The sequence below is a fragment of the Lissotriton helveticus genome, chromosome 3_1 (genome assembly GCF_964261635.1).
Source record: "Lissotriton helveticus chromosome 3_1, aLisHel1.1, whole genome shotgun sequence".
In the NCBI taxonomy this organism is placed as follows: Eukaryota; Metazoa; Chordata; class Amphibia; order Caudata; family Salamandridae; genus Lissotriton; species Lissotriton helveticus.
Window position 1 is genome coordinate 218,192,085 of NC_136061.1, and position 27,972 is coordinate 218,220,056.

Consider the following 27,972-nt stretch of genomic DNA (forward strand, 5'->3'; position numbering starts at 1 on the left):
TCACACCCCATCCCCATATGCTCCTTCCCTCCCACTCGCTGGCTCCCCTCCCCCCCCCCCACCAGGCTCTCAATGCTTGTTTTAAACCAAGGCAGCGGGGGCTCTTCAGCGTGTCCGACTCAACATTTATCCAGTGACTCAACAAAACAACATTTAATCAAGAAAACTGCACTCAAATCATCGTAGGTTCCCAGCTTGACAAAATGTGTGATCGTTGTCAAATGACTTTGCTTCACCGTGCATCGGTTTACTCGAGAGTCGAATCCGAGACCTCTTGTGGACACTACGTTTAGAATGTGTGCAATATAATAAATAACACCCACCAGGCTCTCAATGCTTGTTTTAAACCAAGGCAGCGGGGGCTCTTCAGCGTCTCCTTTGCCTAAAACTCACATGGTCGCTCTTGGATTTATTTTTATTGGCCATTAACTCTGTGGTTTGCGCACTCTGTCAATTTTTTACAAACAATTTTTTATATTCTCCCACTGGGCAAAGTAACATTTGCTGTGGGCTTAAAAATATCAGCATTCGTTAATCACTCGTGCATGGCTTACTTTTTTTGGTATCACTTGTTCTCTCTCTCTCTCTCTCCCTCCCATAACTCTCTCTCTCTCTCTCTCTCTCTCCCCCTTCTCTTTCTTTCTCTCTCTCTCTCTCCCTCCCATAACTCTCTCTCTCTCTCTCTCTCTCCCTTCTCTCTCTTTCTCTCTCTCTCTCTCCCTCCCTCCCTTAACTCTCTCTCTCTTTCGCTTCCCTTCATTTACTCGAACATGCAACGCCACTCGCCCACGCAACGCCACTCGCCCACGCAACGCCACTCGCCCACGCAACGCCACTCGCCCACGCAACGCCACTCGCCCACGCAACGCCACTCGCCCACGCAACGCCACTCGCCCACGCAACGCCACTCGCCCACGCAACGCCACTCGCCCACGCAACGCCACTCGCCCACGCAACGCCACTCGCCCACGCAACGCCACTCGCCCACGCAACGCCACTCGCCCACGCAACGCCACTCGCCCACGCAACGCCACTCGCCCACGCAACGCCACTCGCCCACGCAACGCCACTCGCCCACGCAACGCCACTCGCCCACGCAACGCCACTCGCCCACGCAACGCCACTCGCCCACGCAACGCCACTCGCCCACGCAACGCCACTCATCCATGCAACGCCACTCATCCATTTGCAAAACGGAAAATGTTAAACTCTTCTATTGCGAGACCTATTGCATTTTCAATGCTTGTTTTAGTTTGACAGTCGATGGAAAACCATTTTAGTCGGCTGACCTGGGTTATTGTACCCTTTCTTTTACCTTTTTTTAATTCTACCCGTATGCATTGTACTACTTGGGCTATCTTCTCCTCGTACCATTCCAGATTTTTTCCCCCAGAGTCCTCCAGTTGAACCTTGTGTTGGAAGGATTTAATTTTTTCCAGATACTCCTCTGTCAGTCTTGTTGTCACTCGCTTGGGGTAATCAACCTCCTGAGGTATCACTTTCTTTCTGTGTTCCCTCCTTCCCCCGTATATGTTTAATAGCAACGGATTGTGGTCGCTGCTTTCGCTTTGGGATATCGTAAATTCCCAGACTAGTGGAAAATTCCAGGCTTGCATAAAGGCATAATCGATTGGGCAGTTTTGTGAGCCTATTTTAATGGTCTTCTTTGCCGGGCAATCTGTTCTAAATCTGCCGTTCAAGCTAAAGAGACCCTTCGTTCCTAGGTAATTTACCAATTCTATGTCTTGTTTCTGGAGTTCACACACAGGGAAGCTGGCATGTTTTATTCCATAGGCATCCAACAGTTCCCTGTGCCAGATATCGATCTTCTTTGGGTTCAGCTTATGGTTGAAATCCCCTAAAATGAGAAACACATGTAAAGCATATTTTTCTAATAAAAACTCTGTCTTCTTTAAAGTTCCCCATCTCAATTCCATACTCTGCCACATCATCCCAATGCATGTATACATTTATGAGGATTACATTTTCATAATTCTTATCCTGGGTCAGGTGAACTAATCTACATACCAATAACCTTTTGCACTTCACATTCAGAAAAGTTGCATTTCTTATTACTTTTGTTGAAATGAGGGTCATAAGTCCCCCCGATGGACGTCCAAATCTTTTTTTCTTAGCAGCACGGTTAAATTGTAAGTAACCCTCAAAAATTGGGGTTTTGTCGCATAGCCAAGTCTCTTGTAGGCAGGCAATTTCCACTTTATTTACTAATTTCTTTACCTGTTCTTGTTTTATTTCGTTGCCTAAGCCATTTATATTCCATGACAAAAGACTTAGGCTATGCGACTCCCCTTCATCCTATTCCATCTCGCTTAGACCACCATCTTCAACCCTTTCCTCCATATACCTCTTGGGCGATTCTCCCATGTTACTTCTTTGACTCCAATTACCCCAGGAGTCCTCCATTCCTGAGTTATTTACCACTATCTTTATGCGGCTACCCTCTTCTTCGTTATCCCTCAGTAACCTCACCTGTCTCCTACCAAGACCTGCATGACACTTCAGGAAACTGCTTCCTAATTGGGCATTTCTCTTTAGTTCCCTTTCAGGGATTAACCTTATTCCCACCTGGAGTATCTCATTCGCCGCTTTCTCAATGGCCTTTTTTACCAGGTCAGAATACAATAATACTTTTGTTATTTCCTTACCATTCATATTTTCTATGAAGCCCACCAGTTTCAGATCCTTAGTGCAGATCCCACTCAGGCTTGGGCAATTAGAGAAGGAGATCAGGATTTGCGCCCTGTTTAGTGGGTTCATTTTCCTCACGTTCTTCCCCCTTTGTCCTGACTGCACTGGTTCCAGGTACACCCATTTATTACTATCCCCCTCTAACTCTTTCTTTGGAGGTTCTGAATTTGGCTGTCTATCCTTTACCCATCCAGAGAGCCCTATTGTATTTCCCACTTCTGCTTTTCTTTGGGGCTGAGGTACTTCTTTGACCTCCCTCTGATGGTTTCTGGGTTGTCCCCCTGATAGAGGGTTTACTCTCTGATTTACGGGTTTGATTTTCGATGACTTCTCCTTCGGGCCCTTACTGCTCTGACCCTTTGTTTGTACACTAGTGACATTTCTTTCGTTCTCGATTGTCGGGGACCTTATGGGCATGAAAGTCAGGGCGGAGGTATTTAAACTTAACTCTTCCTCTGCCTCCCTTTCCTTACCTTTTTCCTTTCTTGCTGTTTTTGGTGCCCGCTTATTTGTCTTACCTCTAGTATGTACACTTGCATAATCCCTTCTTCTTTTTATCAGCATTGGGCGCTTAGATATGTATACGTTATCTTGTGCTTCCGTAGTCTCTCTAGCTACACTTTGTTCTGTGGGCAGGGGGGCATCTACGGGTTTTAACATAAGGGGCCTTTGCCCTTTAATTTCTACCAGCTCCTCTTCGATCTTTTTTAGGGAAAACTTTTGTGACTTCAAGACACCATTATTCAGCATTGTTACTTCTAGAATCCCCTGAAGGGTTTTCTGTAACATCAATAAAATGTCCATCATAGATGATGAGGGTGTTGCTGAGATGTCCGAGTCCTGTAGACTGTATTTCTCAGGAACTGCTTGGCTTCCTGTTCTTGAAACATCCTGCTGGTTTAAGTTTTTTAGCTCATTTAGATGTTGTGATAATTGTCTCGGTGAGGCCCCCCAGACATAACTTGCGCCCTGGCTTTCGTTTCCTAGTGACCCTGCGTTCTCCAGCTCTGCAGCTTGTAATGAAAAAAGTTTTGGTGATGATGAGAGAAGTAGTGCTGCTATTTGTATATGTTGACTCAGGAGAGAATAGTTTATTAATAAGGGATCCTCCATTTCCTACTCTGGAGAGACTTGCATGCCACTCTCTACCCGATGTTCCTCCTCAGCTTCCAAGTTTATTACAGGTTGTTCTATAACTTTATAATGTTTACCTACAAAGTCCTTTATGGATTTAATTGTGGCGGCGCTGCCTTTACAATTAGTGGTTGAGGTGCTACCATTTTGGAGTTGCAGGGATTTTTTGGCGACTTTTATTTTTCCTCTTCTTACGTACTCCCTTGTTAGTCTCCTCAGTGGAGGCCTGGCTTTCCTGACTCTCTTCCAGAGTCATAGAGCCCTCCAATAACTCGCTCCTCCCTGGGCTTTCCTCTGACGCCTCCTTGCGCGATTTTTGCTTCCTTTTTGGGGCCATCGTCCTTTACTTCGGGGCTACTCCCTTTTGTTAATACCCCTTTGTCTCTGGGATTACAGTGGGGCGTAATTCTGACTTTCCCCCACCTATTCACAATTAAAAGATCCTTTCTGGCTATTAGGTATTGAGTTTCTGCATTTATTCTCGCACTCGCACACTTTACCTCTGTTGTGCTTTGCCCACCAAGCCTGCCAGCTATTTTCTTTCTCCGCAGTGCTCTGTCAATTCTCTATTCCTGTGCCTCCTCCTTTTACTCCTTTCTCCTTTCCAATTTACTGCTGGGGCTTGATCAAGCTGCTACTTCAAAGACTGCGCCGCTCTCCGGCTCTTATTCCTGCTCCCTTCAGGGTTCTCGTTGTTTGTTTTCCCCCTCGGGGTTCCCAGCTTAAGTCTCCCTCCTCTGCTTTGCTAAACCGAGGCTGAGGGGTGTAACGACTGTGTTCTCAGACCAAGCAGTCTACCAACCGTAGCTAACCCAGTCGTCACGTAACCACACTCTTCTCAGGCCGCTATTTACAAGATATCTAGAAGACTCACCTGAGAAGGTGAAACGAAGCTATTTACAAGCCTGTACAATCAAAGATACCGCTAACATCAAATGGATTCCATGTCTTATCCTATAATTACCTCATCTCATATTCTTTATAGTCTCCCGACTTTTATCTTTAACGTCACCCGACGATTCTTTATAGTCTCCCGACTTTTGTCTTTAACGTCACCCGACGATTCTTTATAGTCTCCCGACTTTTATCTTTAACGTCACCCGACGATATCTTTAACGTCACCCGACGATATCTTTAACATCACCCGACGATATCTTTAACGTCACCCGACGATCTACACTAATGGGGGTTCACCTTTATAAGTTATTTCCCAAATGAAATTCACACTCTCCCCCATCTCAGTTACCTTTTCAGAAGGGCATATCCCATCCTTCTGTATGTCAGCACCTGGTTAAAAGGAAAGGTTAATCTCATTAATAAAAACAACATTCAAAGATATTTATCATTAAATCTTTATTCTAGAATTAAGCATGACAGAATGAGCCAAACAAACATGATTTAGCTTAGTCGCTACCTATAACCTAAAAGGGGGCAAAATAAGTGATTAGATGAATTCTACACTAACTCAGAACGCCTCACCTTAGGCGTGCGTCTTTCCATCTCAGCAGCGGAGCTGATCCCTCTCTCTCTCTTGCTTTGTCTTCAATAGGCTCGGGACTCTGCTCTCCCTCTATGGCTCACGAATACAGGTCTGCACCGCTACGCCTCGTCTACACTGCCATGGTTCCGAAATACTCGAACCCTCTTCTGGACTCAGTCTCTGCCACTCCCGTATGATATCACTACGGGATCCTTGATCACCTTCCTTCCTCGTCTCAGGATTTCAATTAGCTCATGGTATCAGTCTCTCGGCACCAGCCTTCGGACCAACTTCTTCTGTCTACTCCACATGTTACTTTCTCTCATCTCACTGCTCACTCTTTGATAATATAGAGCTCTCTTTCTCTATGGAAAATTCCGGTATTAGGCCGACTCCCACCAAATTCCTGTACCAGTCCCCGGCTCCCTTCGCCTTCCACAGTGGCCACCTGCGTATTGCGTCTAGAACCGGGGAGACAAATACATTCCTCTGATAAGAGCCAGTCTTGACCGGTTTCTTACTAGCAGAAAACAGGCTAAACTCTAAACATTACCTTTACCCTGCAAGCGCCTCGGACAGTCGAGGCAGAAGCACAAAATGGCTTCTCTCTAGCTTTCGGGCCTATAGGCCCACAGAAACGATAAAAGGCACTAAACCCTGTCAAAGCACATGGGTAAGCCCTACAAATGAACGCAAATGCAACTAAGACTGAGATGGTAGTGGATTATAGTCACCACCAGTCTAAAAATAGAATAAAATTACCCTGTTGTTACAAGGGGCGATTTACAGTCTACTACGCCCGCTGCCGGTCCGCTTCGCCTTTCCTGGGGCAGGACAAAGCAGGCAGGGCAGAGGGCTTTGTAATACCTTCGTCTGGCTTAAGGAGGGGTCCCAGTGGGGTCTCCTGTCGGCCCGTAGTCCCGTGGACCGCTCCGATCCTGGGCCGCGGTCCGTGACCTGGGCTGCGCACTTCCGCGTACGTCACTGCGACGTAGATTCTGGTGGACGGCTGGCTGGCTTGTAGGCGGCAACAACAGAGGATCTCGGTTCTAAAAACTCACTTTTCATGCATATCTTACTAAAGCATGATGTGGGAGTGCACTGTAATTTACAGATAGCACATTTTCCTTTGAAATGTCCACAAAACATTGCCACTAACATGTAGTTTTGCTGATAAACCTATATAGTGAATAAATAATGTATGAAAATTGGGTTTCAGCAAAAATATTTAAAATGTGCACATCATCAAGTAAATTGTTATGATTTGTTGTGATCCTTTAAAAATCTTTTTTTCAAGACCTGACCAATATAGTGACTTTCATATTTAGATGAATTCTGTCCGTGATCGCCATATGTTCTTTGTGGCCCTTCTGAAACAAAATGAAGAGGTCGTCAACAATTCAAATCGAATTATGAGCGCTGAAAAGACTCCACAAAGGCCCCTAATCTGTACAATATTTAGGGCATTTAAATACTGTGACAAAATGGGGAGAATTAACTGATGTGCGTGATGAGATACAAAAGGACACAGAATCCGCACAGGGTGAGGCTCAGATTTGCAAGATCTTCCAAGGAGGCCCAGGCAGCCTCCTCCCTCGCCCCCACTCCCCCCTCCCCTCCCAAAATGGTGTTCTAAAAAATGTGTGATATTCGTTTTGGTAATTTGCCCTTAAATATTCTTAGATGGGGCTCCCACAATAAGTATTGCAGAATATCAAAAGTACAGGCAGTAGCTGCATTTTAGCCATTCGAACAAGGTAAACGGTGCACCGGAACGACTGGTGTTTTTCATTTCTATTTTAAGAATGTGGTTTTAAGAAGGTCGTAGATACAATATTTTACAAAGCTATCATGTTCTCCATTGCAACCTTTATTAAAAAAACAAGCCTTGGCAAAGCCCATAGGTCTCGCCTATGCGAGATCTATTGGCTTTTCTGTTTTTTTGCCATATTGTACAGCAGCACTATGACGCGGTTAACGCTGGCTGTGTTATGCAGCTTTTTCTTTACTTTTAGCCATGTTTCAACATGGCTAAGAAACATTGGCAAAGCCAATATATCTCACATAGGAGACCTATTGGATTTGCTAATGCTTGTTTTATTTCAGTTGGCTCAAGTGACGTGAAAAGTGACTACAACACGACAGCGTTGGCCATTCTGCCACCCTGGCATGTTGGGGCTTCAAAACTGGAAGGGCTTCCATGACTCAAGGGTGGTCTGTCGCCCCATTCTTGGAGCCACCCCCTGCAGTGCGGTGCTGGCTGGAACATGTTTGCCAGGGCCGATTTATTTTTTTCGGTCCACTCGGAATAAGGATTCTGTGAAAATCCAGGACCCCTAATAACCATAGCTTTGTCTGTCTCCCTGACCACCCTCCTGCTCCAGTAGTGCTTTTCTGCATCACGTAGCTCACTGAAGCTGCCAGGGGGAGGCGGGCCTCGCAGACCTTGTTCTTCAGATAGTTGTGCAATCAGCATGTGATTGGTGTGGTGAGGCAATCTCTGGCTAGCGAATATTTTTATTATCCGAGCTCCAGCAAGATCGCCTCTTTCGCCTCTCCCTCTCCAGCAGCTGAGGACTCCTAAAGGCCGCCATGAAACTGCAAACCGTCTTGAATGACTGGATCTGGGGCTGGAAAGGTAAGGAGAGATGGCCGTGCTGTTTACCATTGGGATTAAGAAAGGTTATGCAAGTTTACAACACTCCCTGATCCGCCCAAGACCTGAAACTATTCAAATGATGGTATTAGGAGTTTGTTTGGCTGCCTGGTAAATAGGTGGCTACTTGAAACCCTGGTCACGGGAATTAACTAAGGTACCGTTTATCTCCAGAAATCGATGACGACGGGAAGGGATCCTGCAGGTATGAGATGAGGTGCACACGAAAGAGCCGCAGGGCCCAGGTGCAGAGTAACCGCGGCTGATGCAGGTCGGAACCGAGACCCGGTGGCAGAGACGCCTTGTGGAGCCCCCTTCCTGGGATAGGTGTGTGCCTGTACCTATGCGCAGTGTGTGGAGCTGCAGACTGGACTGAAGTGTTCTTGGTAAAACTGTGGTGGGTCACTGCTGGAAGAGGGTGGGATACCCAGGCCAGAACTGAGGCCTTCTGACAGAGGTGCGTCAGAACGCCTCAGTTCCTCTAGGAGAGATGGATTGGGGGAGTTGGGGGCGTGGGGTTGAAGATAGGGTCGCTTTCTTGCATCAGCAGAGGCCTTCTGTGTACCCAGATAGAGGTGCACTGAGTGCTTAGCGGTGTGCTCTGTCTTGGAATTGCTAGAGGTATCGTGGGCGCGGGTTCTATGTGGAGCTGTGTGTTCGACCGACACATCGAGGTTAGGCCAGGCTGGTAAGTGCTGTCGTTCGCGTGGAATGCATGGAGACAAAAAGGTTGGCAGGGGAGTGCTACAGACCGGGCAGGTCCCAAGCAGACCGAGGCCTGGCAGCTGCAGAAAGAGCGGTCCTGGAAGGGGAACCCGGCCCCACCCGCAGGAGAGCAGAGACATTCGCCAGGTGAGCTGCACTGTACCCAGCCCGAACACGACCCCTTAGATAACGCTTCCCTCGTTAGGAAACCCGCGCCGGCCTCACCGACCCGCTGGCCCCAGGCCTCCAAGGTTTGTACGGGCCTTGAGGCGCCCTGTGCCCGGGAAACCAACCCGATGGTCTGAGCTGCCCGTGATTGGAGGGTTGCAGAGACCATGTAATATTGTTAAAAATATTATATTTCTTTTGAGGCAACAGTTAACGTTTTTTTCGAGAAAATTCATGTAAATCTGCCCTCCGCTCAAATTAACTCCTGTTTCCCTAAACTAATACACTGCTAATCCTATTTGTTTCCAGAGAAGCGTGCTATTTACCTAAAAGCGCTTCGACGCCTTTTCCGGGGTAGTTAGCCTATCATAAGTACACTTACATTTACAATTCACGGTGCTGTTTCTCACAACTGCTCTAGGTACGGTGTTAATGTGAATCAGTGTTGAGTAGAATCTTGTAACAGGACGTGCTGCACATACGGACACGTAACAACAAACCAAATGTTCCATTACCTTTGATTTAAGCATATGTCTTCATTGCGGACCTTTTTTGCTACGACTTTAGAATTTTTCGTACATTTCGATTCCCGACTAATTCATGTAGATGTTGACATGACAGTTTGTATGTTTTACATGTTCTTCTTTAACTCAGAAAGTGCCGTGCTCTGTGTTTTGCTACTCAATTGCTTTTATTTTAATTTGATTGTGCTTTTGACAACAATCACTACATTTAAAACTGAACAGGTGACCTATAGGGAACGTGCAGATCGCCCCAAGGCGTCGTACAAACCCTATGTACTGGCCTAGTTTTCTGTTTAAATGAACAGCATTGTAATTCAATAAAGCCCCGCCAGTCAGTCAGTTAGTCAGTCAAATAACTTTATTCGGTTAATTAAAACCATAAAAGCAGTACATAGTTCATAAGCAATAAAATACAATTAAAATACAATTACATTTACAATTAAAGTTTCAAAGGTGATTGCAAATCCTAAAAAATCCATTAAAAAATACTTAAAAGAGAGAGAAAAATAAAAACAAGTTCAAAAAAGTAGATATGGGGAATACACTTTCCAGTATATTTTGCACATTCCCCACGAACATATTTTACAGAAAAGTATCAGGTTTGAAGGTTGTTTATCGGAGGGAGTTTAGTTTTGTTTTGTCTGCCGGCTGCTACCAAGAAACAAGCTACACTATAAGTGACCTGCACCGAGTTCAACATCTGTAGGTATAGGAGGGCCGGCCGTACCTGGGCCTGGTACCCTGCGAGTCTAGGGCACGTGTGTCACGGCTGGACATGTTGCGTCAAGTGCCACCGGTGTAGCCGTCACCTTCTCCCCACTCTACGAGTCTAGGGCACCTGTACCACCCCTGAAGCTGTCGCCTTCTGTTCACTCCGTTCTGTGCGCGTGGATGTAATCATGTCTTGGGTATTCCTTGAGATGTGCAAAGGAAAGGGGTATGTGGTGAGCTCCGCACTTCAGTATCTCCCTAGAGCGTTATTTTGCATACAACGAAGGGGGAAGGGGTTGTGGCCCCTACGTATCTGGCTGTGTAAGATAGATCTTTCAAAGCAACAACAGCATCCCAGAAACCCGGGAGGCCAGGGTAGAACTGTTAAAGAAAAAGCAATTTATTTATTTAGTTTTAAAGTTTTGTATAGCGTGAACATGACCCAAGCTGGTATCAGAGCGCTTTACATACATGTTGCGGAAGCCATCCGGTAGAATGCATAAGATTCATATAGAATGAGAGATACATAAAGAACGACATAATAACTGGCGACTGAGGCTGTAAAACATGGAAGGTAGCAAATTGGTCGACTAATCCCAGAAGGGGATAAAAGGAGAAAGTCATCTAGTTCAGTGCAGTCTTCATCGGTAGTGCTTTCACTTCCCTGTTAAAGGCAAATGTTGAGGTGATCAGTTTTGTTTCCACAGGGAGGGAGTTCCAGATTCTCAGGGCAATACCAAAGAATGTCCGCTTGTAGGTTTCATCTTCTTGAATTTCTTCGGCTTGAGCAGCAATGTGCTGGTGCTCTTGAGGGCTGTGAGCCTCCTGAAAGTTCAAGCTCATTTACCAGGTAAAGAGGAGTGTTGAAGTGTAGTGCTCTATGGGTCATACTGGCGAGTTTTAGTTGGATCCTTGATTCAAATGGAAGCCAGTTAAGCGATTTGAGGTCCGGAGAGATGTGATTTGTTTTCTTGGAGCCTGTGATGAGCCTAGTTGCGGTATTCAGAGATGGTCTGAGGTGGGCTAAACTGAGTTTCGGAAGTCCACATAGCGTAGCACTGCCGTAGTCTAGTCTTGAGATGGCTAGTGCTTGAACAGCAGATAAAAAGTCATCATGCGGAAGGTAGGGTTTGGGTTTTCTAAGTATGCTAAGTTGGAAGTTCGCTCCTTTGGTGGAAGCTCTGATATGATCTTGCATATTTAGGTTCTTATCTAGCACAATTCCCAATGAATCAATGTCGTATGGTGTGTAAGTTGAGGGCAGCGAGGTTTCTTAGATATTTCTCGACAGTGGAGGTTTGCCTAGTGGGAGAGATGAGGAGGAATTCAGTTTTAAGGGCGTTTAGTTTGAGGTGGTTCGAGGTTAGCCAATTGAGAGTTTTGTGCAGGGTTTCGTTGAGTGAATTGATGTCTTCAGGAGAGGCGACTTTCATGTACAGTTGGGTGTCATCTGAGTACATGTGGTGTTGGATGTTTTGAGGATTACCGTAAGTGGAACAATGAAGAGGTTGAAGAGCGTGGGGGAGAGCGAGGACCCTTGGGGGACACCCAGAGTGCAGGGACTGGAGTAGGATACATTTTCATTGGATTTGACTCTGTGCTCTGTTGTTGAGGAAAGAGGCAAACCATTTTAATACAGTGCCAGCTAGCCCCATCCTACCTTCCAAGAGATTAAGTAGGTTGTCATGTTTGACAGTGACAAATGCAGATGAGAGATCAAGTAGTATTAAAAGGTAGGATTCCTCTCGAGGAACTGGCATTTTACTTAAGAAGTCCTCGCACTTTATACCATTGAGTACGAAGACTGATGGGCAGGGATGCTTTGCGGCCCTACAGGGACAATGGGAGGGGAGACTTATTAATGTGGTCTCGGTGTACATTCCCCCGGCACTTCATTCGGTCATGCTTCCGGCACTGGGGGAATTTCTCCTGACCCTTCCGGAGGGAGATGTTATACTTGGGGCAATTTCAATGCCACAGTGGACACTCTAACTGACAGGTTCCCAGCCACAAGTCCGACCGTGGGTCCTTCACGCCTTCAGCGTTTCTTGACAGCTATGGGTCTAGTTGATGTATGGCGGCATGCCCACCCTCATTTGAGACAATACACCTTCCACTCTACTGTACACAATAGCTTATCGAGGATAGATTACTTCCTGGCTCTGGGAGACTGCATACAACACGTGGACACCGTAGACATTCAATCTAGAGGCATATCAGACCATTCCCCGATCATTTTGACACTTTCCACCCAGGAGAAAACGCGCAAACGAATTTACCCCATACAGGCTGCGTACCTTAAGGTGCCCAAGGTCAGGAAGGCACTTAAGACGGCGACGGTGCATTACTTTGAAGAGAATGTTAAGTCAGTGCAGTCCTCAGCAACCCTGTGGGAAGCATACAAGGCGGTGTTGAGGGGGCAAGCAATAACTACAATTACAGGCTATAGAAGGGAAAAAGCTCTTGAATTGGCCGAGATAGAGCTAGCACTGCGACAAGCAACAGTAACACATGAAACGCACCCCACACCGGACACATCCCATGCACTGCACCTCCAACAACACTTATACACGGAACATTTACGGGACCAGGTGAGGGGGCAAGTAACTGACACAAAGAACAGGATTTATGATATAGGAGACAAAGCGGGTAGGATGTTGGCATGGTTGGACAAAAAGGGGCGGAGTTCCAGAGGTATCCAACAGGTCAGAGACGAGAGGGGGATGGTACACACAAGCCCCGAGCAAATAGTAGAAGCACTCGCTGATCTTTTTGAGGGTGTTTACACATCTGATAGAGAGGTAACCGTAGAAATGGCTAGGGCGGCGCTAGAACCTATCCAAACACCGAAGCTGCAGCCAGAGGCGTTAGCGGAACTGGAAGCAAACATAACAGCGGAGGAAATCCAAATAGCGATACGAGCGATAAAACCCGGTAAGGCGCTCGGACCAAACGGCATCCCGATAGAGTGGTACCAGGCCTCATCGGAGAGGCTCAGTAAACACCTACTTGCCATGTATAAAGACTGCTTGTCGAAGGGCGAACTCCCACCAGACCAAAGAATAGCGACCATCGTCGCAATACCTAAACCAGGGAAACCGCTGGAAGATTGTACTTCCTACCGCCACATATCCCCGCTCAACGCAGAAGTTCAAATTCTGGCCAAGCTCCTGGCTACCCGATTAATGGCACACCTACCGGACCTCATACATTCCGACCAATCCGGGTTTATGCCGCACAGAAACACGGCACTGAATTTGCGAAGGGTACACGGAGTGTTGGCAAGAGCGGATTCGATCCCCGAACCGGCGGTTATATTGGCAATCGATGCAAAGATGGCATTCGATCTGGTAGAATGGACTTACCTGTTTGAGGTCCTAGCACACTTGGGGTTTAGACCCAAATTCTTAGCATGGGTCAGACTGCTATACACGAGACCGGTGGCACAAGTGGTGGCGAATGGCCACATTTCGTGAACATTCCCCCTGGGGAGAGGTACCCGACAGGGTTGCCCCCTGTCGCCACTGCTTTTCGCAATCGCTTTAGAACCATTAGCGAACTTGATACGGTCGACCCCACTGCTTAGAGGGATTTCCTGGGCTGAGGGATGGGAAGATCGCGTCTCCCTGTACGCTGATGACATGCTGGTGTACTTAACAGATCCAGAGCATAGTATTAGTATTCCAGCGCTCCTGACCCTGTGTGATGAGCACGGGAAGGTCTCGGGATACACGCTGAATTGGAATAAGTCGGAACTATATGTTCTGAAGGGCCCAATCCCGACACTGAGCGTAGACTGCCCCCTGAAGGAGGCCGGTTCGTCCTTTAAATATCTGGGCATTCATGTCACCATGGATCCAATAGAATTTGCGCAGAAAAATGTGACGCCACCCATAGAACGGCTTAAGCAGGACGTTGTATTTTGAGCCGGGCTGCCCCTGACGATGCTGGGTAAAGCAGCACTTTACAAAATGATGTCACTGCCCCGTTTCTTATACATTCTGGAGAATACGCCATACCCGGTGGCACCAGGATACTTCGGGAAAGTGTCGGCGTTGGTGGCTGGTCTTTTATGGAGTAACCGCCCGGCACTCATTGCGCAGGCTAAAATGCACAGGGGGTGGTATGATGGAGGGATTGCGTTGCCAGATCTGAAATTGTATTACTTTGCAGCGCAGTTGAAAAACATAAATCAATGGATCCATGCCCCCCAAAACGACCCTGCATTCAGATCAGACAGGACACAGCTAGGAACAAATACCTTACTGGCCCCTCTGTACGACCAGCGAGTGGTACGCAAACTGGTGGGACCCACAAGACTCACAGCAACGATATGGCACATAGCACTGGCGTCACTAGGTTGGAAAGGGAGAATAACCAAACTCACTTCTCTGTGGGACTCCCGGGCCCTGGGAAACCTGCGGAATAGCAAGGGTTTCTCACACTGGGACGAGATAGGCCTATCTACGGTGGGAGACTTATGGGAGCGGGGCACGGTGATTCCCTTTGAACGGTTGAAAGAACAGTATGAGCTGGGACCACGAGAATCGTTCCGGTATACTCAGATTCGGCACGCACTGCTTAAAGCCATCCCCCCGGAGTCGGAGGTACCAGAGGCCTCCCCGCTTGAGGATCGCCTACTTACGGACTTTATGCCAGAGCGAGCAACCTCGCTCACATACCGTAAGTTAATTAACAACTTGCCAGATCCCATGGTCAAGCTTAAGGACAAGTGGGAGGGAGACGTAGCGCTATGGATGAAAACGAGTGGAATGAGGCAGTGGCATCGCCCAAAGAAGTAGGCATCTCAGCTAAATTCCGGCTCATACAACTTAAAATTCTGCATAGAGTATACTATACGAGAACGACCTTACACCTCATAAGCCGCGCTTGGCACCCATACTGTCTCCGAGGATGTGGAGAGGAGGGGACGTTCTTCCACACGATATGGGACTGCCCACGCATTCAAGAGTATTGGAGACGAATAATGCGCAGAATATCACAGACTATGGGGACTTCCCTGAGCCACGAAAATGCATACTCAATGTGTGGGGGCCCAACGAGCTGTCCAGGCATGGCCAACAATGGGTCACTTTGGGCATGGTAATCGCCAAGAGGGATATAGCACAGAAATGGGGGGCAGTAGAGGTGCCGACGAGAACACAATGGTGTATGTATGTATGTATGTTTGGATTTATATAGCGCTTATAACCCAGGGGTCTCTAAGCGCTTTTCCTTGGGAACCCGTCCTGGCTTTTCCCTGTGAGATAGCCCCTACAGGGCATCCCCAAGGTGAAAGCCAGGCATCCCGCCGCGGGGGCCGTTGTGGAGATTAAGCAAGCTTAATGCCCAGAGTTGCAGAGTGTGAACCCATGATTAGGTCAGGCACCGAAGCGAGAATTATCGAGTCCGTGGACATTCGAGCTCGAGACCCTGCCGCGTCTGGAATTGAACCCTGGTCCCGGGTCTGACTTCTGCTTCAGGGTCTGCCTGCTCTAACCAGTGAGCCACACTTCTCCACGTGTGAGAATATGGATAGGGTAATGATCACGGAAAGGGCGGTGTACGCTAGCAGGGCTTGCCCGAGGAAATGGAACAAGATCTGGACCCCATGGAACGTATACAGGGGTGATATTTGTGAAACCTTACCGGAAGACGATCCAATAACGTCTGACGAGGAGGGGGAGGAAGATTAGCGAACTTGGGGATGAGAAGAGTGGAATTAGGGACAGGGATTGAGGTAGACCTTGGAAGTCGGGTGGGATGAGACAGAGGGGCGAATAGGGCAGGGACACAGAAGAGATTCCCATTTACACGTATCCTCAGTAATAAAAGATGCGAATGACTCTGCGGACATATGTGCAGACAAACTTTCCAGAAACCTGCCACGACACGATTAGTGCAGATTCACTTCCACACTTCATGACCCAAATGTGATTTCTTTGTTGATTCTTACATTGTTTATTGTTAAAAAAACAAAAAAAACAACCTAATCAGATTAGTAAACTACTTGAGATTGATGTACCGTCACTGTATTGCAAAGCAGCCGAACCCCGAAAAGGGAGGCCACTGTGCGGAGTTGTCCAATATATATACTATTGTCGCGAATGTATAGCGGCCGGCCCCCTGGGTTGTAGGCCAGAAGCTGTGTAAGAATGTATGGTGCAATAAAGGTTTAAAAAAAAAAAAAGTAGGATTCATCCTGGGCAAGCAAAGTGAGGGCGACATCCACTATATGAGTGATGGCCGTTTCAGTGCTGTGGCCTGAACGGAAGCCCAATTGGAATTGGTTGAGAAGTTGGAAATGCTCAATGTTTGCGCAGTTGCTCATGTACACATTTCTCACGTAGTTTTGCCAGTGTGGGGATGTTTGTGATAGGTCGATAGTTATTCAGGTCTTTAGGGTCCGCTGTGGGTTCTTTGAGAATAGGGAGAACTAGGTCCACCTTCAGGCAGTCAGGGATCTCACCTTGGTGAAGAGGCACTGATGATCTTGGACCAGAGCGGGATTAATGATCCTATTGTTTCTTTAAAGAATTTGGGGGGGGAGGGGACATTGAAGTGGTTAGAAGGTTTTAGAGTCGAGAGTATGCCAAGGATGGAAGTGTCAGTGTTGGGAGTGAATTGACTGAACAAGGCAATGTTTTTAGGGGAGAGACCAGTAGGGGTGAAAGGGCTCGCGGGTAGGAAGGAGTCAGGAGAGGGTGAGAGCTGAGTCAGGGCAGGCTTTAGATCTGATTCTAACTGGCCTTTGCAATGAAGAAATCTGCAACTGCATCACAGTTTGGTTGAGAGCAGGAGATGAGAGGAGATTGGAGCGGAGTGTTATTGGATTGTGATTTAATGAACTCGAACAACAATTGCACCCCTGGGTCTCGTATAGTCGAATCAGTAGAAATTTAGAGGCTAAATAGCCACGTGCAACTGATGCCAATTAATATTCCATGCATCCAACCATCAAAGCACTTCAAAACATAATGTACAACAATGTACATGATTAAACCCCAATAAAAAAGACAACCATACAAAACAAATAAGTGCATAGTACCCCCAGACAGGGCCGGACTGGGAACTTAAAACTTGACAAAATGATAAATTCAGCCCTCCTGTGCAGACATGATAATAATGCCCGCTTGAACTGGAGCAACCCTTTCAAGTTGTCGGGATCCCGTAACCTGCACCACCTCTCCTTATTTCTAGGACAGCAAATGGTCTCCAGAAACTTTTAAATTCTTTCTTTGACTTCATGGAGTCAAGAGGCCTAAGCATAAATAACTCTAAGTCCTATGTTTTGAAAACAGGCCAGGGTTCTCGAAAATCTAATCTTTTTTGTATAAATGGGGAAAAAATTCCTACCACTAATACTTTTTCATACCTTGGGGTCCTCCTTGATCACAAGCTATCCTGGGGCCCTGCTGTCTGCAAAAAGAAGGGTGAGGTAACACGTGTTAATGCGGCCATACTTGGATTTGCGAAAAAAATTGGCAATAGCCCGGTGGCAGCCTTGCTTAAACTATATCAGGCAAAAAGTGTCGCTGTTGCCTGTTACGGAAGTGAGCTCTGGGGTTATAACAAGATGAAGGACCTGGAGGTCACAGAAAATAACTTCCTGAAGAAAATATTGAGGCTGCCAAGGGGAACTGGAAACTTCTCGGTACATGAGGAGTTGGGTGTACCCTATTTAAGTGACAGAATAGCAATGAACCCCGTATTGTGCTGGCTGAATTGCTGGCTTAACAAGGACATACCCCTCACTCATGAAATACTAAAAGAAGCCTTAACATTGGATGGAAGGTTTAAAGTTCCATGGCTGAAGTACATAAATGATTGCCTGATTGCAATCGGCCGGCCAGATCTGTTTTTAACCCCAAACCTCATTACCAAATCTGATGTTATTTTTGTAAAAAATGCCATGATTACAACCAGATATACTGTCAGGGAGGAGGTTGAGCTGCAGAAGGACAGTGTAAGGAAACACGTTTTACTTAAAACCTGTCTACAAACGGAACCATATCTATCATGGCCTATGACCGGCTATGAACGTTATCTGTTAACAAGGTTCCGTTTTGACCTGTTTCATCTCCTACTGGCAGTACCAAGTGGGGCCCATCGGGGTGAGGTGTTGCCAGCTTGCGGCTGCGACGGAAAGTCTCCGCAAGACCTGGCACACTTTTTATTTTTCTGTCCTTATTATATAACACCCCGGCAGCTATATTTAAAGCCTTGCCTTAAAAAACTGAATTTTGCACAGATAAAACCAGCACTTTATTACCTTCAATTATTGAAATGCGATTGCTAGTTTCAGGAAACTACAGACAAATAAAGTGCAATCACCTTCAGGAAAAGTATGGAGGGATAATTATGCTGCTAATGCCTTCGGCATTTTTAATTTTTTATTGTATAGAAACTATTTATATATTTTTAAATTGTTTATGCTGCCTGTTGCTTCTGTCTTTTACATTGTCTGAAGAAACTTGTGCTTTATAAATGAATTATCCGGACTGTTTTTAATTGTTTGTTGATGAACTGTTCTTTTATGATTGTAATGCTTACAATCGAATAAAGATATTTAATTTGATTTGATTTGCACCACCTCTCCTGTAGCCCAAACCCGTTCCCCACGTGTCAGAACCGGCCTCCTCGTGGTCCAGGTGCCCGCTAGCCCGGCTTGCCAGTCTGGCGTGCCCCAGAACCACAGGACGAGGTATAGGTAACATATTACACAATATATTATTACTCGTGTGTTACCCATCCCGGCCACCCACTCCTTCGGGTCGACACAGTGTAACAAACAAACAATATGGAGTCACTTTGAGGCCGAGGGACGGTTTTTGTTTCTTTGTGTTATTGTCACTTGTAACACACATGTAGTCATATATTCTGTAATAGGTTACGTATACTTCTTGTGGTTCTGTGCTATGCTCTTTATGTATTTGTTTTGTATGTTGGTGTTTAATCCTCTACATTGTTGTACATTATAAAAGCATCTGTTTTAAAATTGCTTTGGTTGTAGGCGTGAATGTATTATTGCAAGTGGCTATTTACCTCATGAATTCCTATGTATTACACTAATTGGGACTTAGGAGTGCAATTGTTTTACTTCAAGTTATCTGAGGTAGAGCGGTGTTTGACAGGATGGCATTGTTTAAAAGAGTTATTGTTTATCGGCACAGCACAAGGCTGGGTGCAAAGCTGACGCCTTTTCTGAGCTGCTGTTACTTGAACGTGTTCGTTGAGGCTGGAATATTATCTTGCCTTTCACCTAGTGCCTTCACAGCATTACGTTTTGAAGTGCGTGCGAAGGGCGGAGCGTTCAGGGCTGTCTCGGAACAGAGTGTTCATCCAAGGCACGGAAGAGGTGCCCGCGCTGAACTCTGCCCTCTGGCCAAAAGCGCCCTGGGCGGGGCGCGCCCAGCCCTCGTTTCGTAAGCAGGGCAATCGTTCTAGTAGAAGATCAGACCGAAAGGCTCCGTTTAGATTCCTACTTCTTGGCACTTCATTCGCATTCGTGTCTCTGGAGGAAAGGGTCCTCCCACCTGGCGTTCACTCAGTTGTCAAAAACTTCATTGGGCAGATTCCGTAACTAGAATTGCTTTAAAAACCACTGCACTACTGGCGAGTTGCACGCCAGAGGTGTTGATGCATTCCTTTATGACAACTCTGCATGTTTTGGTGTTTACTTATTTAAAAGGTATTTACATTTGGAACACTCTTTAGTAAAGCATTTGGTGCAGCAAAATACGTGGGCCAAATAATTACCTTTTACAGGAGGAAAATGGCGATCTTTTGAGGGGCTGGCTACATTTCCAGGCCTGCTTTATATCACCCAAGCCAAACGGGCTGAAACTTCGCCATGCTCGTTCACAGATTGCCTCGGTGAATCATCGGTGGCGTTTTGTACTGAGGGATTGGCGTGCTTGAGAGTGGAGCAAAGGGAGTTATCTCATACAAACGAGCAGGTACACTGGTATTGCCTACTTAAGGATTTGCATAGCTGAGAGTTCAGCCATGTTAGACGTGTTGATTGAGTTATCCAAGGGCTCTAGGTGGGGATGTTTGAGTTACCTGCATGGCCAGAGTTCCTTCCATAGAGATCGTTGTAAGGAGCTTTTCCTGTCCCTGTTGCAGCTGTCTGTGCTAGTGGGAAAGTAGTCGGCCTGCCTGATCTAGTGGTTGTTTTTTCAAATAACATTCTAGTCTGATTTGGGCCTGAGATGTTGATGGAGGTAGGGTAAATTGCCTTCGGAAGAGAGTGCACTGCGCCGTTTCCAAATAAGTATTCTGTGAGATGGGGCCTTTTCCCAGCCATACTTTAGGGAAGCCATATATGGTTCACTTTTAATTGCCTGGAACAGGTTTAAAAGTGGGCTCCGACGGGTTGTTGGCTGCCTTCAAGACCTTCATCAGCGTTCCCTCTTTTACTTTAATGTGCTCTGCGTGCCTGGAGAGGGATCCTTTTCTATTGATTCTCAGGCCCAAAAATGTATAGGAATCAGCAAATTCAATAGTTTAGCTGTTTATGCTCTAGCCGGCTCTCCAGCGAAGCCTTTTGCCATGTGCAAAACCTTAACATTTTCCTGATTTATACTTCGGTTTTGTAAGCCAATTTCTGGTTAATTAAACATTACTGAATTGTCCGTGCACATTAGGAATTGACTAGCCTTTCCCCCCACACCTCCAGTTTAGGGAGGCACACACTGTTATGGAGGTTAAAATCCATATCAGCCCCATACGGATACAAAATTAAGTTGGGCGAGGACACAGATGTTTCAAACTTCTCATATATATTCTCCTGGATAGAGAGGCCCCATCTCCCATTTTGACACACAACAATGTGTCTGTGTATCGTACCTGTATAGCACTCAAAAGAATGCTACTAATACATCACCCTTCCAGTTTGCGTCCTAATTGTTGTGATTTACTGTGTTGGACGCAGTGCCATGGGTTTCCTTAAACCTGTTTGACTCCATGGGAGGAGCTTTGGATCCTACGCCCGTAGTTGTAGATCATTATATAAGAGATAACTTGCTGCTTGGCCTCTGTGTCCGGGAAAGGGATCATACTGAACTCCTCCTGGCATATATGGGAGCCTTTTATATTGGGCAGAGGATGAAGCCCTTCCAAAATCGATGTGATCTGCCACGTGAAGTAGCAGGTGTTGAATAGTGCATGAAGCCAGATAAATATTTATTTATTCTTCTAGTTTTGCCGGCATGTCTTTTGGGCCAGGTGCTTAATCAGCTCTTCCTTTCTTAATGCCAGTAGCTACAGTTGGAACCACAGGGGTGACCCTCGTGATCAAATAGCCCTACTACAGGACCAGCATGGATTTTGCTGTGCAGAATTACGCAGAAAATATTATTTATTCTCGTTCATGAAAGTGTGGGCATTAGATGGTCCCCCCTGTACCCCCCAACTCAGGTAGTCGTTCTGAGGAGGTGTAGGGAAACCCTGATTTAGATTTTGGAAATCCATGACTCGACAAATGGTTAAAAACAGCAGAATGTTAGGAATCAAATGAAACCATGCCAACATTATATGAAACTTTTCTGTTATCTTTGTAGTTTACCCAGATTTCTCATTCTATCCGGACACTGAATTCCAACAGAGCTCAGTTTGGGCTGTCATGGTAATTTAATCCGAACTAATCGCTTGTATTTTTAATATCCAACTTTTTTTAGATTTAACAGGTCACATAATTATCCACAGATAGTTACAAGCACGTGACATCATATTTCTGGATATGACCACTGTATACTGACAGTTTCCCATTATAATTACTCATTTTAAATACGCAGTCCATGATAAATATACTAACCACCACATATTTTCTCATGTTTTTGAGGACAATCTCAATCTTTATATATTGGTTGTTCTTGGCAAGCACACCGATCCACGCCCCTCCACCACACCACCAGGGGATCTGGTCATTTCCAGCAGCGAGCAATGTCCTGCTTGGCCACCAAGTATGCCACCCTTGTAAAGGTCCTCTCTGAGCGGGATTCACCAACTCCCTCCAAGAAAACCAAGAGTGCCTTCCAAGCTCCCAAGTCAATTCGGTGGCCTAGGACCACAGACATTTTAATGGCTCACCCCACTCCAAAAGGATGTCAAGAGTGGGCATGACCAAGCTACATGGTAAAAGTTAATATTCTGGTTGAAGCAGCATGCACATACCACCTGGCTCATCCTTTGTAGTCACTGAGGGGACAGATATTTTGCATGAGGATAGTTATTCTGGACTGCAAGCGTGAGGAAATTGCCAATTTCCTTGCGGCCAGATATGCCTCTCGCCAGTCCTTGTCGTCCAGCTTGTCCACCAAGCCCTCTCATTTGCAACAGAGCTGTAAGAACAGATCTGGTGCATTGATTATTAGGGAGCGATAGAGCACAGAAATCTCACTCTTGCCCAGAAGACCAATCAAAAGTTTCACCTCAAGGGGGCTATATTCAGGGATCTGTGCGCTCGCTGGGATTTGACTCTGGATAGTATGGCGCAGATTAAGATAATGCATGAATTATCTGTGAGAGAGGCTGTATTGGTCCTGTAGTTCCTGGAGCCCCCGTTGGCAAAGGTCACCCAGGTAAGTAATACCTATGGGGTCCTACTGAGAAAAGCCCGCAGCTACTTGGCCTAGCCAGGTACCACGCAACAGCGGTGGCGTGTCTGGGACGCAGTGAGTCCATCAAGTGAGGCACAGAGCAGGTTTCCAACAGAGTAACGTCACTCTAGTGCAGGACAGTGCTGTAGAGGGCATGGGAACGCCATAGAATAGATCAAGAAGCCTAAAAGTTGTGGTTTGAGACAATAGGCGAAATCATCCTAGCTCCTGTAAACCATTCATTCACAGGGACTAACGTGTGCTGCGAGAAAGTACCCGTGGAGATCCGGAATGCCAAAGCCTCCATCAAGCAGCAATTTGGTGGCCGACACAAAAGCCATGCCATGTCGCCCACCTGCCCAGATGAAGGATGTCAATTTCAAAGTGAAGGAGCGAAATCACTTACTGGAAATGATAGAATGGTAATTTGTTAGGACATAGAGCTATCGAGCTAAACACATTTTTAACAGAGCTATGCCGTCTATTGGGTTAAATTGCTGGCGGCTCAACTTGCACAAGTCGCTGTCCAGCATCGACGCAAGAGGGTGAAATTTAAGCGACCAAGCCAGGTCTGGGAAGCAAGAGATTTTCATTCCTAAGTACATGAAGGAGTCCTGTCAGGGCCCCAGTGTTGTTCCACTGCATTACCAGAACATCAGAACCGATGTGCTGGCATTCACACTCCAGCCCGATGCCTAGTTGGAGCATCTCAAGGCACCTAGGACCAGATGTCTGTGGCTCACTGAGGAGTTGGGCATAACGCATACAGTCTCTGACAATAGGTCGCAAACGCTTGACTAATTGTAGGTAGTTCCTCACTTAAAACGCCCTAGTTGATGGGATCACCCTGATAGAAACTTCCCGAGTCAGCAGCCAGTATATTAGTTTGCCCATTTTTGTCTGTTGAGGTGTATACTCTTAGAGTAGATGCCCTCCCGCATTGCTGCGCCTCCTCTAGTGAAACCTTGCGCAATTTGGCTGTCGCCATCTCCAATGGATGGTCAGCTGCCCCAGATCTGGAGCCACCCACCAGCTGTTCCAAATCAAAGATCTAGACCTCAAGCTCTGTTATCTGTGCCTGCCGCCTCTGCTCTTACTAATCTCTCGTATTTAAGTGACTTCACGATCTCTAGTTTGCCTCTTAATACACTGGCCTAAACTGGTCACATTTGGTTTACAGTAAAGCACTTTATCTTCGGTTGCCCTAGCAATCTTGAGCCCACTGCTGTTTAATATTTATGTTACTCCTTTAGCCTCAATCGCAGAGGAAATGGGCCTCACTATTTATTCCTATGCGGATGATACTCAACTTGTGTTCTCCCTAACATCCACCGACAAATCGATCATCTCTCCCCTTCGCTCTGGCCTCTTGAGAATGGCAGACTGGTTGGATTCTAAGAAATTAAAATTGAATGGGCATAAAACAGAACTGCTCCTCTTAGGCAATCATAAGGAGTTGTGGGGCCCTTCCCATTGGCCAGTAGAAATGGGTCCGACCCCGGTTGCAGTACCATCCGCTCGTAACCTTGGGGTAATAATTGATGACAAGCTATAAATGCAACCACAAACGGCCAAAATGGCCTCAACATGCTTTGTAATCCTCAAATGGTTGAGGAAAATTTTGTGGCAACTCCCAGAAGGGGCACAAAGAACAGTAGTACAAGCCCTGATAGGTCCTAGACTGGACTACGGAAACATTCTTTATTTAGGAGCAAACAAAGACATTTTAAATCGACTTCAGGTCATACAAAACGCTGCAGCCAGGTTGCTCCTCCGTCTGCCTGGGCGCACAAACATGACGGAACACCTGAAAACATTGCACTGGTTAAAAATAGTGAACAGAGTAAAATTTAAAGCACTCTGTTACATGTTTCGGATTGACAAGAAGGAAGCTCCCACTTCTCCAGTATTAGGGGTGTCTTTCATAGATTCACATGCCTGAATCATTCCCCGTCGTCGGAGTCCCACGGTATATAAAAAAGCAGTAATATGCCATTTGTACATAGCAAATAACAGTTATAATAAACCAGGAAGTAAAGTAGCCTCAGCTACCAATGAAAAACTTCCACCTTAGTGACCATCCAAGTCATTATGTTAGACCAAATTGCAGCCAATCAGGCCACAGCTCCCACCAAGGTATTCTCCCCAGAGACCCAGGCTGTCAGATTTTTTACCGCACGTCGTGTGATAGGGAGTCTCTCTGAGCTCTGCTCAGTTTTTTTCTCTACACTTGAAAGTTCTCACTTTCAGACATGTCTACATCTAAGTCCCTTTTCAGGGCCTGTGAATCTTGTGGCAAAGCAAGACTGTTCAAGGAGGACCCGCATACTTTATGCATATACTGCTTGTATCCTGATCATCAGGCTAAGGAGTGCAAGATTTGTCGCACTTTTCCCACAAAAACCCTCAGGGACAGAGAGGGTCGCCTGCTACTGTGGATACAGCTAAATAAGGATAAGGACTTGCCACTCTCTGAGGTAGGAAGTTTGGCCTCTATGTCTTCTATGGGATCTAGAAAAAGGATGGCTGAGGGTCAGGTGACTACCCCTAAGGCGAAGGTGGCGAGACAGGCCCAGCACACCCTTGTCGCTGATGAGCCTTCTACCTCAAAAGTGAAGAAAACCTCTGAAAAATCCGTGAAGCCACCTGTAGCAAAAAAGACTGTGTCTTTATTGTCACCTCAGAGGCCTGTAACCAAAGCAGCAACTTCTCTGCCGGTTTCCTGTCAGTCAGCCACTACAGTGACTACTACCATGACTTTCTCCTCACCACAAACCTCTTTGGTGATGTCCTCAGCGTCCTCACCAACTTTTGTGCATGTCCAAGTTCGTCCCATCTCGTCGACGAAGAAAGTTTCACCAACCGTCGACGAGCCTCCGTCGACGAAACACTCATCGGCGTCGACGAAAACCTTTCCGTCGACGACGACTTTACCGTCGACGAAGAAGTCCTTACCGTCGACGACGTCACCGTCGACGACTCAGCCGTCGACCATCCCATCGTCGACGAGGAAGACCCCGTCGACCATCCAGACGTCGACGAAGAAGACCCTGTCGACGAAGTCGTCGACGACGGCCTCGTCGACGAAGAAGATGGTTCCGTCGACGGCCCCGTCGACGGCGGCCCCGTCGACGAAGAAAATAGTTCCGTCGTCGTCGACGACGAAAAACGTCTCGTCGACGAAGTCTCACCAGCCACAGTTGTCGACGACGCAATCAGCGACGGCGAGTTCATCGCTCACAACAAGGTCAACGCCACAAGACTTCCCAGTGGATCAAGGGAATCCAATGACACCAAAACTATCATCTTGCACTGATATCCAGGTCTGCTCAGCAGCAAGCAACGTGATATCGTTGCCATCTCCAGCCACCACGGCGGCACTACTACAAAAGCGCCCAACCCAGTCTACATGTATGTCGCCACTAACAATGCCAGACAGGCTCTTGGATTCCGAGGATGAGGGCTCTGGTGATGAATTATTTCCAGCAGCCAAGAGTCCATCTGACTTGCTGATACTAGTAAAGGATCAGGAAGAAGAGGAGCAGGTGACACAACCGCCCAGGTTGGATACTGCACCACCACCTGGGATGCAAATGCCTATGGAACTATTTAGAAATGTAATGTCCATGTTGGACGATTACTATCGCCGTTTCCCGCCCTCAGAGTCGGCCGATTCACAAATCTCTTCCCCACAGCCTAGAGTGGCCCCGAATTCAATGCCTAATATACCAGAAGAAACGGGGCATACTTCATCCATACCGGTGCCCTACAACCAACCGGAGGATGATAATACTGAGGGGGAAGCTCAGGAAGAAGGTGAATTAGATGAATCAGATTCGTCGGAGTATGAAGATTATCAGGCTGACTCACCTTCTCCAGATGAACAACCAAAGGCTGACTCACCACCGGTGGATATTGCGAATTTCCACAGAATTATGGACAATGCTACCAAGAGATTTCTCATTACCATGGAGACTAAACAGGATGAATGTTTCCTGTACAACTTTAAGAGTTTGTCTCAGAGGCAAAGTTGGTCTATTCCTATCATAGACTTTATTTGGAAAGAAGGTCTAAAAATCATGGCCACACCAAATTCTTTACCTGCAGTTTTACCTCGAGTAGAAAAAAAGTACAGAGCACCGTCTTCTTCACCTGCTTGCCTGATTGGACAGGCCAAGACGGAGTCAGTCATTGCGCAGGCAGCTCAAAAGAGAGCAAAGAACCCGTCGTCTCAAATCTCCACACCAACGGACAGAGACGGAAGACGACTCGATACCATTGGAAAAAAGGTATCAACGATTGCAGCAACCACAGTGAGGGTTGCTAATTCTATGGCAATTCTTGGCAGGTATGACAGGCAAATGTGGTCGGACATATCGCCTTACATTAAAAAACTGCCTGAACCAGACCGGTCTGAGGCTATTAAAATCCTGCAAGAAGGAGAGTGTGCTTCATCAGAGATCATTGATGCTGCAGTGGATGTAGCAGCAACAGGATTCAGACAGTTGGCAGGAGCCGCAGTCCTTCGAAGAGAAGGATGGTTGAAATCTACATCCTTTAGGCAGGAGGTGCAAGCCAAGGTGTTAAACATGGCTTATGATGGCGAGTACCTCTTCGGCTCGCACGTGGATGAGGCTTTGCAGGCCATCAAAAAAGATACAGAAACTGCACGATCACTGGGTACTCTGCAGTATCGCAAATCTTCCTTTCGTGGCGCTAGAGGAAGAGGAAGCTTCTCCAATAGAGGAGGATATTACCAACCACGTTCCTATACAAACAACCAAAACAACCAGAGGTACCAGCCATACAAACAACAAGCTTATGGCCAAAGACGAAATACTTATTCACAGCCCCGAGGGAAGACCACATATCGGGGCAGAGACAACGCCAACAAAAAGTGAGAATCACTTCCTGCCGCCACTGTGTCCCAGCCAAAAACGAATTGGAGGAAGAATATCCCTACATTGCTCAAAATGGTCAAAGATTACTACAGACAAATGGGTGCTGGATGTAGTGTCCAAGGGACACATATTGGAATTTGTAAAGACCCCTCCAAATTCACCCCCAAAAGGGCCACCCCCAGCACATCTCAAAGAGCTATTCCTTCAAATCAAAACAATGATTCGGAAGGGGGCAATCGAGAGAGTACCTCAACACCAGAGAGGAACAGGCTTTTACTCTCGTTTTTTCTTGATACGCAAAAAATCAGGGGAATGGCGCCCAATCCTAGATTTGCGTGCCCTCAACAAATACATCAAAAAATTGACGTTCAGAATGTTAACT

At 46.6% G+C, this 27,972-nt stretch overlaps 1 protein-coding gene across 2 annotated transcripts in view; it reads left to right on the top strand.

Moving 5' to 3' along the window:
* The window catches only part of POR (cytochrome p450 oxidoreductase), a 479,949-nt gene that overhangs the window by 45,016 nt on the left and 406,961 nt on the right, over positions 1 to 27,972 (top strand). Inside the window, exon 1 of one of the 2 annotated variants that reach the window (XM_078679630.1) lies at positions 7,815 to 7,961. The exons of the other annotated variant lie outside the window; for it this stretch is intronic. Coding sequence (XP_078535756.1) covers positions 7,916 to 7,961 — 46 coding nt within the window. The 5' untranslated portion in view covers positions 7,815 to 7,915. Of the gene's footprint in view, positions 1 to 7,814; positions 7,962 to 27,972 lie in introns of those variants that run through there. 2 annotated transcript variants of the gene reach the window in all.